Source organism: Equus asinus, chromosome 8 (genome assembly GCF_041296235.1).
Source record: "Equus asinus isolate D_3611 breed Donkey chromosome 8, EquAss-T2T_v2, whole genome shotgun sequence".
Taxonomy (NCBI): domain Eukaryota; kingdom Metazoa; phylum Chordata; class Mammalia; order Perissodactyla; family Equidae; genus Equus; species Equus asinus.
The window spans coordinates 78,394,022-78,411,204 of NC_091797.1; the positions used below are offsets into that span (position 1 = coordinate 78,394,022).

Below are 17,183 nucleotides of genomic sequence, written 5' to 3' on the forward strand. Positions count from 1 at the left end.
TCAAACAGCTCCCCAGACACGTCCTGCCTAGATCTGATCCTTTCCTCTGCTTTTCTGCTGTTGAGACACTTCTCTGTGCAGCTCAGCTCCTCCTGCCAGGTTTCAGTCACTCCTCCCCGGGCTGTTGCTGACATTTATCAGGTTGAAATGCACACCTTGACCCTGCAGACCTGCCCCTTCTTAGTCAGTGTCCTCCCACTCCTCCCTGCATCCCCACTGCCCAGCTCTGACTTGCAGGGGGGAATAAAACAGTTTGCAAGAGCCTTCTTTCACCCCTGCCCTCTTGTAGTCCACCCTCCACAGGATGAGAAACCAATGAGTTTAAGATGCAAACCAAGCAAGACATCCTCTGTTCCACCCTCCTCACCACTGCCTCTGAGACCCTGCCTGCCCCAGCCCTGCCCACCTCACCTCCCAGCACTCTCTCCCTTGTTCAGTGGACTCCGTTCTGTCCCCCTCTCCAGCACAGCCCGGGCGGTCCCATCTCAAGGCCTTAGCACTAGGTGTTCCCTCCCCGTGAAACGCTCTCCCTTACACCTTCACAAGACATTTACCATTCAGGTTTCACGCGTCACTTGCTGACCAGGGGTTTAAAAGCAGTGCCCTCTGCCTCAACCATCTCTTCACCCTATTTATTTTCTTTACACCCCTTTACACTATCTGAAATCATCTCGTTGTTTGGTTGAAGGTCAGTCTCTCCCACAAGGGTGTAAGCCCCGCAAGTCAGGGTCAGGGTCGCTCCGGTTCAGGCTTGTATGCAGTAGGGGTTCAGGCACACATTAGGGGTTCCACCAATGTGCGCTGAACCCACGAGGTCGGGGCATTCCACACACGTGGCGGGGCACGGAAGGGGCCTGGGCGGACCGGGCGCAGCCTGGGCGGCGCCTCCAGCCCCGACCTCCCGCGGTCCCCTCGGCGGCGCGCGCACGGGCAGCGGGGCACCGCGGGCAGCTGGTCGGGGGCGCGGAGGGGGGGCACGCCCCCTGGGTCCCGCCCCGCGCCTGCCCATTGGCGGCGGCGAAGGGCGGGGAGGGGCGGTGGGCACAGTGACCCCAGCCGGCCGCCGCGCACCCGCCTGCCGCACGCCCGCTCCCGCCGCAGCATGTTGCGCGCCGCTGCCCTCGCCGCCGCAGGCCTCGGGCCCCGCCTGGGCCGCCGCCTCCTCTCGGCCGCCGCCACCCAGGCCGTGCCGGCCCCCAACCAGCAGCCCGAGGTCTTCTACAACCAGGTGAGGCCGCCGGCCCCGACCCGCCCCGGCCCGCGCTTTGTCCTCTCCGGGGGACGGAGCCCGCCGGCTAGGAAGGCCCTGGGCCTCAGTTTACCCAGCTGGGGCTCGAGGGGTTGGCTACGGTTGTCTTTCCGCACACCGTCCCTTCCCGCGAGCATTTTGGCCCCTTCGCCGCCAGGCCCGGTTCCATCACCCAGCTGTGACTTTGGCTACTTCTGCGTCCGCCGCCGCCGGTTTTCCAGCGCCAACTCTTGGGGTTCCATCCTCCCCCGGGCGTCCTCGGTTTTCGGGCCTCCTAGTCGCCCCGTATCTGCTCAGGGCCTGCACCGTCATCCACCGAGAGGACGCGTCTATCCAAATCCCTCTTTGCGGGAATTTTCCTGTCTTTTCCTTATCTTTTACCCTTTGACTCATGCCTTCGTCCAAGGAAGTCTGAAAGAACAGACAAGGAAGAGGGGTCCTTTCCCACCAAAGTTCAGTTGGGGCCAAGGCCTTTCGGCTGCTGCTTCTGCTGGGGATTGGGCAACGGTCGGGGACTTTACCTCGGGGCGCAGTCCCCAAATGGTGTCCGCGCCTTCCAAGGAGCTGGCTTTCTTTGACCAAACCAAGGAGAGCCTTTCCAGGATAACACTGATTCCCAGTGGCCGATTTCTTGCTCAGCCAGGCCTTAGGAATATTCTCTCTTTTGATCTTTGAATTTGAGTAAAGTGCTCGAATTCAGAGAAGGAAATTGGTTATGAAAGAGCTCGTTTTGTTTGTGTAACAAGCGTAGCTGCTGTCCTTCTCCGAGCTTCAGTTTCTTCTCCAAGTGGGAAGGGGGTCAGAGTGTGGGCTCTTGCAGAAGTTACAGCTCCTGGCCTCCGTGCACATGCTTTGCATCTGGCGCCATTCTAACCTTTACCTGTGTTTTGCTGTGGAATCCTTCCCCCAGCCCCGTGAGGTAGGCATTGTGGTTATCCCACTTTACTGGGCGAAGAGACTGAGTGACAGAGAGGTTGAGTGAGTTGCCTAAAGACTGGCAAAAGTTGTGAAATTGCAAACTTTAGGGCAAAGTTGCAAACTCAGTGGCAAAGTTCGGGTTCACATCTAGACTGCCAGGAGGCAGCCACTAACCAGAACATTCCATGGTGCTCTTGATGCAACCCCGGTTGGGAATAGAGGGGTCACTGCTAATGTGGGATGCTGAAGAGCCCGCGCTTAGCTGACTACTTTCAACAGTGGACCCACTTGTCCAGCCCAGAGTTTGGCTGCAAATCTGCACATAGGTGGTGGGTAAAGGCACATCCAGGTGATTTTAAGGAATGTTACAGATGATCATTTTCGAGATAATAAAAACAAAAAGTAAAATAAAATGCTCTTTGCATAACACAAAGCAGCAGCTGCTGCTCTCTTGGTAGGCTGCCTAACCAGGAGTTCTGCTTGAAAGATTTGAACATCAAAAAGATCAAGCAGAAATATCCTCAAGGGAGAGGCGTCAGCACCCTGAGCCTTTGTTACCACGGAATCTAATTAACATGTTCCTCCTTGGTGCTCACATGGAGGTAGAAATGGTGTCCAAACTTGCATTCGGGCCTGGCGGATAGCCGGAGTCCTGCTCTCCAGATGTAGTGTGGGAGCGTCAATTGGGGGAGTGGAGGGAATTCTCGCTGTGGCTGCTCTGCTTCATCAGATTTTTTGAGATCATCAAAGGAACACTTGTTCACTGTCTAAAAATACAGAGAGTACTGTAAAACTTCCCACATACCCCACCGCACTCCTTCCAAGAAGATTGTTAACACTTGGGTCTCTGATCTTGCAGACATTTTCTTTGTGTCTGTGTGAGTCAGAGAGAGAACCAGTGAGTGTGCACCAGGTTTTTTTTTCATAAATGAGATCCTAGCACTTTCTGTTGTCAACCTACAAAAACAGAAACCAGTTTAAGATGCAAAGCGTTTATTTGGGATCAAAGACTCGTAATTTGGGGAGCACAGATTCAGGTAGAAACCCAAACAGTGCCCCAATTACAGGAGATGGGCTCGGGGCTTTTATGGGAAAAGGGGAGGAAGATGAGGTCAGCTGTATTAAAGAAGAGCTCATTGGCGCTAGATGAGGCGTGGCTAGGTTTATACTTCATAGATTGGTTTGAGATTCAGTCATCAGGCAAAAGGCTGGATTTGTATTTCATTGATTGGTTGAAAGTCCAATTTCATCAGTCCTTACGAACAAGATATTCTTGTCCTTACCGACTTCTTGGAATGTTGATGGTTTGGTCCAATTTGGAAGATTCAGAAAACAAGGCAATTCTTCTGAAATGGCTGCTGTGGCTCTATTTTAATATGGCTCCACTCATGTCATCTTTCACATTATTCTGAAGCTCTGTCTCATTGAATAATTTATCCGGATTATCTTTCTAAGTCGCTGCCTTCAGATCTGCTTTATTCTTCCCTGAGGTCTGCAAAGCATCCCACCGCGCTGGAAGCGGTCCCTCTTAAAGCTCCTTGGGCTGTTCTCATTGTTGCATCATTGCGAACCCTGCTGGCAAGAATGCCAAGGCCTAATTCCAAAATTTTGTCTCTTACCAGGGGCTCTAGGTGCAAAATAGATCGTATACCTGGACATTTCCTTGAGAGTTATCGGTTCCTTGAAGTTCAGCGAGCTGTCCTGTAGTCTGGAACTGTTGGGACGGCCCTTGAAGTTGCTTCTGCAGACGCTGGGCCTTCTCACCCCAGGGCATTTGGGGGAATGTTGCACTTCAAGCTTGTTGGGTCTCACGTGGATGGGGGGAGGACAGGCAATAGGTCTCCTTCCCACTCTATTTCTTAACCCCACAGAGGCAGAGTGGGGTGGTTGGTCCACCCTCCTGGGGTCCTCTTGCCCCTCCTTGTCCTGGATGGGACTGCAGGGTGGGGTAAACTTCTCTGCTGGTTAAGGAGATTTTAGTTCTCCTTCCCTGACTCACCAGCAGGGACCTGAAGGGGGAGCTGATGATGGCCAGGCTTCCTCAAGATCAACATTTCTCATCCTTGGCGGGTTTCAGGAGCACACCTCTGTCAATGAAACTGATTTCCATTTTTCTTTCTTCTTTTCTTCCCTCCTTGGAGAGTAATTAAGATCTAGAAAGAACTCAAAGGAAAACCCGAGGGCCTGAGGTTTCAGCAGAGTGACCCTCCTGGATGGGGTGTGGCTAATACTTTCACCTTCAGTAGCATCACCACTTCATGTTGGTAGATAACAACAATAATAAGACAAGAATATTGTTAGACACCATTTCACCCTCTGGACTCAGACTGCCTGCAACTCAGTAGTTATCTGCTTTGGCAGGTTACTTGATTCAGCAGACATGTCCTCAGCACCCTCACTTCCCATGAACAGACAAGAATTGCTGCCCGTGGGAAGCTTGCATCCTGGAAAGTGGAGACAGACAAATAAGTGAAATGTGTAGTTTGGTGCAAGGTGATTAGTGCTATGGAGAAAAATAAGGGAAGATGGGATATGGAGGGGGTACATTGATTTAACTCTACCTTAGCTGCCACATCTGTAAAATAGGGTAAAAACTCCATCTGCATCATAGGGTTGCTGTGGGGATGAAGTGGGGTCATCCTTGTACAGCCCTTAGCAAGTGCCTGACTCGTGGCTCCATATTTACTGCAGCCTTAAATAAGAGCTGGGATAGCAGTGATGATGTTGAGCTTACAAGATAATGATTATATGACTCCATTTCATGTGAGTGCTGTTGTAGTTGTAATTTGTCTCCTGAAGGGATGAGCTAGGTTGTGGCAAAGGTGAGTGGGAGTTTGGGGTGAATTAAATTTTCTTCTTTATTCTTAGCCCCTTGGCCACAACACTCAGGAACTAAAGAGAGAACTGATGAAGAGAGAATTAAGAAAGGGTCTCTGGATATAGAATTTTCTCATTACAACAGTAATACATCCTTAGTAGAAAAAGTCAAGCAAGCAGAAGTCTGTGAAGTAGAAACTCACTGGAAACACACAGGCGCGCACAGATGTTCATCGCCACGTAGTTTATATTAGCAAAAACCTAGGAAATCAGCCAGCTTGCCTTCCATGGGGACACAGATGAACAACATATGTTACAGGGATAGGAAGGAAGAATTCGATGCAGGCAGTAGTTACAAGGAATTAGCTGGAGTTGTATGAATGATGGATCTCAAAAACAGAGTTTCAGGGGGAAGATGTCCAGCACACTGTGTGACATGAAACTAATTAAAACCACTCAAAATGAACTTTCCATTCAATGTGGATAGATATATCTCCATATAAGATGTATAAAAATGCTCTGGAAGGAAAATGCACGTGGGCGTGAGGGTGGTGAACGCCAAGGCGGGGCTGCATAGGGAATCTGCTTGTAGGTAGTGATTAAAGGGGACTTGGGCTTTATTTAAATGTTTTATTTCTTTAAAAGTAATTAACCTGTAAGCAAATATAAAAAGAAAGGGACAGTCTTCTGCTATCCCACCCCTGCAGATAATCACTGCTGGCAGGTAATACATACAGAGTAGGAGTTTGATTTCTCTTATTTTCCGGGGAAGATTCTTACGGAATGAGCCAAAATCTGTGTTGGGCTAAGTGGTGGGTTGGGGTGGCTGTGTGCTAAGTGGGTCAAGTGAGATATCCTCATTCTGATCGCACTGGTTTTATTGCTTGTTTAGGAGTTTTAATATCCTTGGTAGAAATAGCAGATTCAGGCAACCCAGAGAATCTGAGGATTCACTGGCCCTCCCTTGGTTACTTCTGCTCCTAACAGCAGTTGATTATAGGGGAACACAAATGCCGTTCCGTGTCTCCTGCCCGCCCAGAATCTCTGGGAACAGCTGAATTACAGGTGACTGGGTTATAAGTACTGGGCTGTGGTATTGAGAGCAAGTTGAGACCAGATGTGTGTGTTGTGGACATGCATATGTATCCCCTGATCCAATAATTATGATAGTTGATCACTTATGATCGATCAGGCCCTGTGCTGAGGACCTGTACCTACATTTTCAGCTTGCATGCTATAACAACTCTATGAGCCAGGTCTTGTTGTTGTCCCATTTTACAGATGAAGAAACAAGGCTCAGGGAAGTCAAGTTCACATTAAGGAGCAAGTATGAAACCAGGGTTCAGGCAGCTCTGTTCAGCTCCAGCATGCCCTTCGCCACATGCTGTGTTGCCTCAGGATCAGGCCCGATGGTCAAAGGCGTAAATATTTATGGGACAATTGGACTGAATATTTGAAATCAGAAGGGATGGGCCATGTTTACATTTGTATTCTTAGCAACGAGATTAGAATATAATCACTACTCAGTAAATATTTATTGAAGGCATGAATGGTTGCCATTTATGAAACTAAGTTTACAGTTTTGTGTTCCAGTAGCAGGAATGGGAACCCAGTATTTCCACTCAAAGGGCCTTTTTGTAAAAAATTTGGGAGTTAACTAGAAGGACTGCGGAGACACACACAGAGTGCTGAAACTGGCCAAGGGAAGAGATTGTAGCAAGAGAGATCGCCACAATGTAAGCCCACAGGCACAGTGACAGAGTGAAACCGTGCCTGCCTGCCAGACAGTCCACAGTAGAATCAACCCTGCCACCTTGGAAGTGGTGAAAATCCAGGAATGCAGAACAAGAAAGGCCCTGGGGGATGGGGAGGGGAGGGCTGGGCACAGGTGCCACAGTGTCTCTAGCAAATCTGAGGGAGGTGGCCACCCTTGGCCCTAACCCCACCCTAGCCCAAGGCTTCTACACGATTATGTGGGATGTGTGAACGTGTGTGGCATTCCATGTGCACCTTGAACTTTTCTCCTTGGGATCTTGTAATATGAAAGATAGTACCTGCTTTCTGTTGGATACAAGTTACCTACTGTCACTGAAAAAGCCAGTGCCAGCAGGAGTCCCCCCAGGATAGAACCCACAGCACTTGCTCACTCACCCTTGTCGAAAATAACATATTCCAGGGATGTGGGTTTCCTAGGTAACAGAGTCCTAATTCTTTCATGCATCAAAGCTTGAACTAAAATCTTCCTAGAATGTGTCCTGCTTCCTTAAATCAGAGCCACTGAACATCATTTAACCTTTTACTGGAGACCTTGGGCAGATTATGACTGTCCATTGCCACCGAGTGGAGGTGGCGCTGGAATATGGCTCTGTCCTCACCTTGGTTGGGCCTCCTCCCCGGGCTCCTGCTGTCCTGCTCACAGCTCTGCTGTCCCCGCCCCAGCTTTTTAGCCACTTCATCAAGTTTCTCTTTGCAGTTCGTAATCTGCCAGGGCCTGGAAAACAAGTTGCGCAAGGCAGCCAAGGATCGTGTTATCCGCTAGCTAACCGATTCTAATTTTAATACAGGACTCTGCCCCAGCTTTGCCAAGGTGCGTGTCAGAGGTTGTTTGCTGCAGCAGCACTGGTGGGAAAGGTGAAAACTCATCCTAAAAGTGCATTTTTGGGAAATGGTTAGGTAAGCTGTCGTCTCTTCCCATGGAGCAGTGCTATTTTGCTTAAAATAACAAGGCGGACCTGCCAGTGGAATAACGTCCAAGGGAAACTGTTACTGAGAAAAGCAAGATGTGAAATGCAGTCCATGATCTCCACTAGAATGGACACACCCCGCGTCTGTGCCGTTCCCCCCAGGACCCCAGCACTAGCGCTGTTTCTGGCACACAGGAGGCACAGAATCCAGAGCCCCCTCTGCTCTCCCCTCCCCCTGTCGCCATGGGGTCCCATTCAGTCCACTCTGTCCCTGAGCTCTCCATGAGGTCCCTGCTGTGGCGCGACTGACGCTGCGGGCTGTTCCTCACTGTTGCCTGTGTGTTTCTGTCTCACTCTGTTGGTCTGCCTGTTGGTTGTGTCCCTCCTCCCCAGGACTTTTGCTCAAGGATCCGGGACTCTGCGGGTTTACTCAGTGCCCGGCAGGGTGATGGCTCTCAGTTAAAGCTTATCAGCTGCATGGGTGAGTGAATCCAAATTTTAGAGAATGAATATTTATTAAAAAATAGAGAAAACGGAGCATTTTGATGGAAAAGCTCCATGAGTTTTGCCAACAGTCCAGATTGAAAGCATCAACTCCTGATGTTGCTCTGCTTCTAGAAACTATAAGGAGCAAGTGTGAGTTGGGAGGAACCCCCCTGCCAGGTGACCAATGTCAGCATGTTATGTAAGTTGGGCTTTGGGTTTCAGGCCAGGAGGTTATGAATTACGTGGCCTGGAGTCTGTCCTTGTGTTTATTCAAGAGAAGTTGCTGTGAAACCACCCTCGCTTGAAGCAGAACTTCAGCAGAGGCTCCGTATGAGAACAGTGCCCACCCCAGCCCCCTCCCCGAACCTGAGGGAAAGAGGGGAGACTGCTGAAGTGTGGCTGTAAGAGAAGGGAAACGGACGCTCCCGGTTCCTGCGTCAGCCAACCCAGCCGGACCAGCCGAGAAGGGAGGACGGATTGTTGAAGTTCAACAGTGGAGAGTGACTCAGCGAATTCAGGGCTTTGGAAGGCAGATGGATGCCAGGAGTGGGCTTCTCAGGGTCCTGGTCTAAGGGCAGCAGGACAGTGTGGGCACTGCCCAGGGAACTAGGGGTGAGGCCAGCGGGAATTTAGCCAGACTGGCCCATTTCTCGGCTTCATACTTCCTGATCCTTGCAAAAGAAGAAAACGTTTCCGGCACAAACTAATTTAGTGTGCTGCTTGCAGAGAACAGCACAGAAAGAGGCCTACAGACCCACCTGGTCCTTGCTCCTAAAAATCTGTGACCCGAGAGAGCCACGGGAGCTAGAATGAGGTAGCTGTGGCTGGGAGACCCACTGTGTGTGGGGGTCCTGGCGTAGGAACTCGACACTCCTTGTTGCATTTAATCCTTACATCAGCCCCCAGACATATTATCCCCAGAGACCACTGAAGCATCTGGAAGCGAAGGGATTGGCCCAAGGTCACAGCCTGTGAGGGTGGAACTGGGACTCGAACCCAAGTCTGTCTGGCTTAGAGGTTGGTGCTTTTTACAGCACCCAGAATAAAATCTCAAAATCAAACCTGCAGTAGGGCTGTAAGTAAACCATAAAGATGGAGATTAGGAAACAAGAGTTCTGACCTCCCAGAAGCCTGGCCTGGGCTCTGACTGGAGGCTGGAGTTAGAGGAAGAACCGGCCAAAGAGCACAGGCCTTGGAGTTCCAAAGAACTGGGTTCAAATCTGGGCTCTGCCCTCACTGCTGTGTGACCTTCAGCAAGCGGCTTGACCTCTCTGTGCCTCAGTGTCCTCCTCTGTGAAGAGGAGAGGATGAAGCTCACCTTCTAGGTTTGCTAGGGGAGGTTTAAATGGGAATAATCCAAGTACATAAAGCTCCTGGTACAGGGGATGCCACATCACGAGTAGCTAGTAAATATGGCCATTTCCATCACATGCAGGTGGCTGGGTGGACCGTCCTGGTCAGCAGCAGGGGAGGGGGTTGGAGGGAACAGTACAAGACCAGCAGACTCACCCCCATCCAGCGGCCTGCCTCTCCTCTGTATGCTCCCTAACCTTCTCACCTCAAGGCTTCAGTGAGGCCGCCAGGTGTGAGGCTGGGAACCCGAGCCTCTGCTCAGGGTGGCCGTGGGGACAGATGCTCAGCAGATGGTGGTGGAGTGTGTGCCAAGCCCTGCTCCCTCCTCCACGGGTGTCATCTCTGCTCCTCCCCACAAGCTTCCCCCACCCCGCCCCCGCCCCCGCCCCACATTCGCCAGCAGGAGGAGGCTGATTCTCGAAGAGGGCAGCACCTGTGCAGCTCAGCCAGGCTATGGCCGAGTCGAGCTTGAACTTAGGGCCACCTGGCTTCCAGCCTGAACTCTTGGCTACGCCTGTTCCCCAGACTGGACACTAGCCATCACCCACTTCCCAGCCCCTCCCAGCCCTCTAGAAAGAAGAAACAAAGGTTATTTCGCTAAAGTTTAATCAACTGACTAAAGTGAAACTACACAAACATCTTGCAAGGAATCTGGCTGATGTTTACCCACTTTCTCCTGCTAAATGCCAAAAGCCTTTTACTGTAGGTGCACAGCTGCGGATTCTGCTGCGATGGTGGGGTAGGGCCTGCTCCAAAATACCAAATCTGAGCCTGGGAAGGTGACCCCTGGTAGACCGTTTCCTGGCTGGCACCGTCACCCACCTGGTCCTCACCATGGTCGCCATAGCAACTAGTCCGTGCAAGGCTTGGCGCAGACACTTGGAACCCTCAAATGGCCCTTGATGAGGGAGTACATCGTGAGTCCCACCTCACAGATGAGGGAATGAAGGTGGGGAGGTGAAGTGCCTTGCCCCATGTGACACAACTAGGAGCAAAAGAGCCCGGATTCATCCGGATTCTTGTCTCGAGCCCTGCTCTTGACCACTGAGCCAGGCCAGCCCTCCCTGCACCCTGCTGACTGACCCTGAAATCTTGGCCCTGGCAGGAGCCGAGCTCCGGGCATTGCTTGGTGGCTTGGTCTCGTTTATGGTCCCTGGCTCTGGCCCAGAGTGACGGAGACGACTCCCCTGGGTCCTAAGCCACAGCCAGGCTATGTTGGGATGCTGGGGCTAAAGAGAGCCCTTGAAGGAAGGCAGAGAGTGGCCTTGGACAGCCCTGGTGAAGGGACCAAAGCTCCCCGCAGCCCCAGAGCAGCTTCCCCAGCCTGGAGGGAGCAGCTTGCTGTGAAATTTCTTCTCTGTGCTCTAAGGCCGTCACTGGCTCTTAGGAGCAGAGAGTGAACTTTACACTTATAAGCAGCTCTGGGTGAGGACCCTTTCTCTGAGTGAATGAAGAGGCTTCTTTCTCCCTGATAGTGGCCTCATTAAACCAGGATACAGTCTCTCCCCAGACTTGGTCGCTGTTAATCCTCAGAACAGCAACAACGGTGAATGCCAGCAGGCCCTGAACTGAGGGCTTCACAGGACCCACCCTCCTCTCTGACTTCATCTTCTAGTACTTCCTTCCTGGTTCACCAGTAACTGTGGCTGCCTTGTTTTTCTCAAACTCACCAGACTTATTCCTGCCCCAGGACCTTTGCACTTGCTATTCCTGCTGCCTGGACTGCTTGTCCTCCTCCTATTCCTGTGGCTGGCTCCTTTTCACCATTCAGGGCTCAAGTCAAATGTCTGCTCTGCAGAGAGGCCCTCCCTGACCATCCCAGCTAAAGTTCTCCATCCTCCCCTTGTTTATACTCTCTCTGGACCCTGTTTTTCTCCCTTTGCACGTATGACTGCAGTCTGAGGTTGCCTTGTATATCTGATTGCTTCCTTATTTTCTGTGCCTACCAGAATGCCAACTCCATGAGAGAAAGGTCCTTGTTGGGTTTGGTTTCCACTGTGTCCTCAGCCCTAGAACAGTGCCTGGCTCATGGCAGGGATGCACTAAATGTTTGCTGAATGGCTGAAAGAGTCATCTGACTTGGTTCTCACAATGGCCCTGTGTAGCAGTGTGGCAGAGGAGCCCGAGAAGAGATGGGGGCTCGCTCCCCACTCTGTGATTGGGCCTTGGGCTGGACTCATCTTGACCAAGGGAATTTGGTGGTGGAAATGAGGCCACATGACTTTCGAAGCTAGCTCTCTTAAGACTTCCAGTTCTGCCTGAGTCTCCTGGAACACTCGGGGAAGCCAGCTGTCATGTGAGAAGTCTGACTAGCCTGAGTTCGCCATGAGACAGAGCCCAAGCAAGCCGTGTGGTGCCAGACATGAGTGACGAAGCCATTTTGTATATCCAGTCCCAGGCACCCTCTTTCTGCAACTACTGAGGAAGCCCAGGCGAGCCCTGCTCGGCTGAGCCCCATCAGTGAACACAATGGCGAGAGAGAATAATAAAGCCTTTCAAGCCACCAAGTTTTGAGCTGACGTTACACAGCAATAGATATAGATGACTGATAAGGCAGAAACAGTCTATTCATTTTTCAGGTCAGAGAAACCAAGGCAATGAAAGGTCAGATGACTTACCCAAGGTCACTTGGCAGAGAGGGCACTCCAGCTCAGATAGTCTCCAAGGTCTGTGCTTTTTTTTTTCCCTCTTTATTTTATTTTATTTTTATTGAGTTCATAATAGTTTACATCAACATGAGATTTCAGTTGTACATTATTTCTTGACTGTCACCACATAAGTGCTCCCCTTCACCCCCTGAGCCCACCCACCATCCCCCTTCCCATGGTAACCACTGAACTGTTTTCTTTGTCCATGTATTTGTTTGTATTCCACATATGAGTGAAATCATCTGGTGTCTGTCTTTCTCAGACTGGCTTATTTCACTTAGCATAATTCCCTCCAGGTCGTTCCATGTTATTGCAAACGGGATGAATTTGTCTTGTCTTGTCTTTTTTTTTTGAGGAAGATTAGCCCTGAGCTACCATCCGTGCCCATCTTCCTCTACTTTATATGTGGGACACCTACCACAGCATGGCTTGCCAAGCAGTGCCATGTCTGCACCCGGGATCCAAACTGGCGAACCCCGGGCTGCCGAAGCGGAACGTGCACACTTAACCACTGTGCCACCAGGCCAGCCCCGAATTTGTCTTTTCTTATGGTTGAGTAGTATTTCATTGTATGTATATACCACATCTTCTTTATCCAATCATCAGTCGATGGGCACTTGGATTGTTTCCATGTCTTGGCTATTGTGAATAGTGCTGCAGTGAACATAGCGGTGTATATGTTACTTTGGATTGTTGATTTCAAGGTGTTTGGGTAGATACCCGGTAGTGGGATAGCTGGGTCATATGGTAGTTCTATTTTTAGTTTTTTGAGGAATCTCCATACTGTTTTCCATAGTGGCTGCACCAGTTTGCATTCCGACCAGCAGTGGATGAGGGTTCCCTTCTCTCCACACCCTCTCCAGCATGTGTTATTTTTAGTCTTAGTGATTGTAGCCATTTTAACAGGCGTAAGGTGGTATCTTAGTGTAGTTTTGATTTGCATTTCCCTGATGATTAGTGATGTTGAACATCTTTTCATGTGTTTATTGGCCATCTATGTATCTTCTTTGGAAAAATGTCTGGTCCTCTCCTCTGCCCACTTTTTGATCAGGTTGTCTTTTTTTTATTGTTCAGTTGTGTGAGTTCCTTATATATTATGGAGAATACCCTCTTTTCAGATATATGATTTGCAAATATTTTCTCCCAGTTGGCAGATTGTCTCTTTGTTTTGCTTCTAGTTTCTTTTGCCTTGCAGAAGCTAATTAATTTGATGAATTCCCACTTGTTTATTTTTCCTTTTGTTTCCCTTGTCTGAGAGGACATGGTATTTGAGAAGATCCTTTTTTTAGTTCGATGTCGAAGAGTATACTACTGATATTATCTATAGTTTCAGGACGTAGCTTCAAGTTTTTGATCCATTTTGAGTTTATTTTTGTCTATGGCATGAGATAGTGGTCTACCTTCCTTCTTTTGCGTGTGGCTGTCCAGTTTTCCCAACACCATTTATTGACGAGACTATCTTTTTCCATTGTGTGTTCTTGGCACTTTGTTGAAGACTAGCTGACCGTAGATGTGTGGTTTTGTCTCTGGGCTTTCAGTTCTGTTCCGTTGATCCGTGTGCCTGTTCTTGTACCAGGACCACGCCATTTTGATCACTGTGGCTTTATAGTACATTTTGAAGTCAGGGATTGCGATACCTCCAGCTTTGTTCTTTTTTTCTCAGGATTGCCTTGACAATTCGGGATCTTTGATTGCCCCATACGGATTTTAGGATTCTTTGCTCTATTTCCACGAAGAATGTCATTGGGATTCTGATTAGGATTGCATTGAATCTGTAGATTGCTTTGGGTAGTATGGACATTTTAACTATGTTTATTCTTCCAATCCATGAGCAAGGAATCTCTTTCCATCTCTTTATGTCATTATTAATTTCTTTCAGTAATGTCTTACAGTTTTCTTTTGTTTGCTATTAGCTTGGAGTATTGTCTTCCACCCCTTCACTCTGAGCCTGTGTTTGTCATTGGAGCTGAGAAGTGTTTCCTGGAGGCAGCAAATTGTTGGGTCTTGTTCTTTAATCCATCTCGCCACTCTGTGACTTTTTATTGGAGAATTCAATCCATTTATGTTTAGGGTGATTACTGATGTATAAGGGCTTAATGCTGTCATTATATCACTCTTTTTCTGGTTTTCCTGCATTTCCTTTGTTTCTCGTCCTGTGTTTTTTGGTCTACCCATTGAATTATGTAGTTTTTTATGATTGTGTTTCTTTGTCTTTTCCTTATTTATTTTTTGTTTCTGTTCTGCTTTTCTGTTTAGTGGTTACCCTGAGGTTTCTATTTAGAGTCTCGTGTATAAGATAGTCCATTTTCTGATGGCCTCTTATTTCCTTAGTCTAAACCGATTCAGTCCCTTTCCTCCTCCCCTCCTAAGTTGTTTTTCTCATATCTTATTGCAACTTGTGTTGTGAGTTTGTGGTTAAAGTGACAAAATTGTTTTTGTTTTTGGTGTTTTCCTTCCCTTTAGCTTAATGCTATAGTTGAATATTTGCTATCCTATTCTGATTCTGTCTACCTATTTATCTCCTTACTCTGTGTTTTGTGACTCCTTTCTCCCTTTTTCTTTTTTCAGGTATGAGGGCCTTCTTGAGGATTTCTTGTAGGGGAGGTCTTGTGGCTACAAAGTCCCTTAGCTTTTGTTTGTCTGGGAAAGATTTAATTTCTCCCTCATATCTAAAGGGTATTTTTGCTGGATAGAGTATTCTTGGCTGAAGATTCTTGTCTTTTTAAGTTTTGAATATGTTGTTCCATTCTCTCCTAGCTTGTAAGGTTTCTGCAGAGAAATCCGCTGAAAGCCTGATAGAGGTTCCTTTGTAGGTTATTTTCTTCTGCCTCGCTGCCCTGAGTATTCTTTCTTTGTCATCCATTTTTGCCAGTTTTACTACTATATGCCTTACAGTGGGTCTATTTACATTGACAAATCTAGGAGATTTGAAAGCTTCTTCCACACATATTTCCCTAGATTTGGGAGGTTCTTTGCTGTTATTTCTTTGAACATGCTTTCTGCTCCATTCTCCTTCTCTTCACCTTCTTGAATACCTGTAATTCTTATGTTGCATTTCCTCATTGAGTTGGATATTTCTCAGAGACTTTCTTCATTTCTTTTTAGTCTTAGTTCTCTCTTCTCCTCTGTCTGGAGCATTTCAACATGTCTATCTTCGATTATGCTGATACGCTCCTCTATGGTGTCCACTTGAGCATTCAGGGAATCCGTATTTTGTTTTCTCTCTTCCATTGTGTCTTTCATCTCTAATATTTCTCAATGATTCTTCTTTATAGTTTCAATCTCTTTTGTGAAGTAGCTCCTGAACTCGTTGAATTGTTTCTCTACATTCTCTTTTACCTCGTTGAATTTTTTGATGATAGCTATTTTGAACTCATTGTCATTTAGCTTACGTATTTCTGTGTCCTCAGGACTGAGTTCTGGGTGCTTGAGTTTTCTCTCTGCTCTGGAGATTTGATGTGGTGCCTGATGTTGGAAGGTCGGGGCTTTCTCGTTTCTGATGTTATTCGGTTGCAGTTGCTGCCTGTTGCCACTGGATGGGGGTCAAAAACTGCGTATTCTGAGCCCTCCACCTGGATGGGGGCTGGAGCTGCACTGAGCGGGTGGGAGGAGGGGTGCTTTCTCCTGCGTGCTCTCTGGGATTTCTCACTCTGCTCTTGCTCTCTGGTCTCTTGGTTTGATGAGGTCACCTTGTGCAAAAGCTTTCGCCCGTTAGATGGCTTCCCTCTAGGCTGCAAGGGCCTGTGGGAGTCCTGGGTGATTCTGCAAATGAACGTCCCCTCCCCTGCTCCTTCCCTCACGGATCCTCCAGCAGCAGCGACTGCAGTCTTTAGGGGTGCAAGTGAAGTTCTCTCTTATCCCATTCCAGCTCCTCCTAGGGGGGCTCCAGCCTCTCCACCCTCTGTTGTGTGGCTGCGTGTCTCTCCGAGGTTTTTGTGTTGTTAGGATATCTTCTGTTGGAGTATGGATGTCCCTTTTTGTTGTATGTTGGAGGGGAGAGAGTCCTGGGCAAGTTCACTCTGCCATGATGCTGACATCACTCTCCAAGGCCTGTGCTTTCAACCTGTAGGCCATATCACTCTGAAGATAATTCATATTTGTACTGATTTTTTTTTTTTTTTACATTGCTGGTGGTTGGTACTGCATTGAGAGCTGGTCCTGAGAACTTTCTTCCTTCTCCTTGTAGATCTTCATAAACAATGAGTGGCACGACGCTGTCAGCAAGAAAACATTCCCCACCGTCAATCCGTCTACTGGGGAAGTCATCTGTCAGGTAGCTGCAGGCGACAAGGTGAGAACTTGTGACTTTCTTTGGGGCAGGGCTGAGCCTGGTAGAGGTGGGCAAAGAGGGTTTCATTTTTCACCTTGTATGTTTTTGTATGGTTGAAACTTTACCATGTGTGTATTGCTTTCACAACTAAAAAATGCCAAGTCGGGGCCGGCCCAGTGGCGCAGCGGTTAAGTGCACACGTTCCGCTTTGGTGGCCTGGGGTCCGCCGGTTCAGATCCAGGGTGAGGACATGGCACTGCTTGGCATGCCATGCTGTGGTAGGCATCCCATATATAAAGTAGAGGAAGATGGGCACAGATGTTAGCTCAGGGCCAGTCTTCCTCAGCAAAAAGGGGAGGATTGGCAGCAGTTAGCTCAGGGCTAATCTTCCTCAAAAAAAAAAAAAGCCAAGTAACATTTTTGAGTAAATGAATCAATAGAAACTCTTCTTTGCAGACAAAAGTGCTAGATTATACCTGGATTCAATACTTCATATAGGTTTGGAATTGTAGATGTGGAATTGAATTTGAGGACATCCAATCCCACCTCTCCTTTCCAGACCTGGAAGTTGAAGGTCAGAGAAGGGAGGTGCACAGCAAGATGGAAATCTTGTTGAGCAGAATTTGGGTTGCCTGAATCTAGCTTTGCTGTTGGTAGCATATTTTGTTTGAATTCTATATACTTGTAGTAATTAAAAAATAGTAATTTTAAAGTCTAAAAATTAGACTTTTAGTAAAAATATATTTTTTTAAATAGAA

At 48.4% G+C, this 17,183-nt stretch overlaps 1 protein-coding gene and 1 long non-coding RNA gene across 4 annotated transcripts in view; one reads left to right on the top strand and one right to left on the bottom strand.

Moving 5' to 3' along the window:
• Positions 1–865: 865 nt before the first annotated feature.
• The window catches only part of ALDH2 (aldehyde dehydrogenase 2 family member), a 31,745-nt gene continuing 15,427 nt past the window's right edge, over positions 866–17,183 (top strand). Inside the window, exons 1-2 of one of the 2 annotated variants that reach the window (XM_014858659.3) lie at positions 866–1,228; positions 16,342–16,446. In XM_014858659.3, the coding sequence (XP_014714145.1) occupies positions 1,103–1,228; positions 16,342–16,446 (231 nt within the window). In that variant the 5' untranslated portion in view covers positions 866–1,102. The remainder of the gene's footprint in view (positions 1,229–16,341; positions 16,447–17,183) is intronic. The other variant, XM_070516087.1, reaches the window with a different exon arrangement.
• On the bottom strand, positions 3,144–9,781 carry LOC123288087 (uncharacterized). 2 transcript variants are annotated; one of them, XR_011505337.1, is made up of 3 exons: positions 9,664–9,781; positions 7,360–7,475; positions 3,144–4,611 (listed from the first exon to the last, which is right to left on the bottom strand). It is a non-coding gene; the product is annotated as an uncharacterized lncRNA (long non-coding RNA). The 2 variants fall into 2 exon arrangements; XR_006531611.2 differs by lacking the exon at positions 9,664–9,781 and having other exon boundaries at positions 7,360–7,628.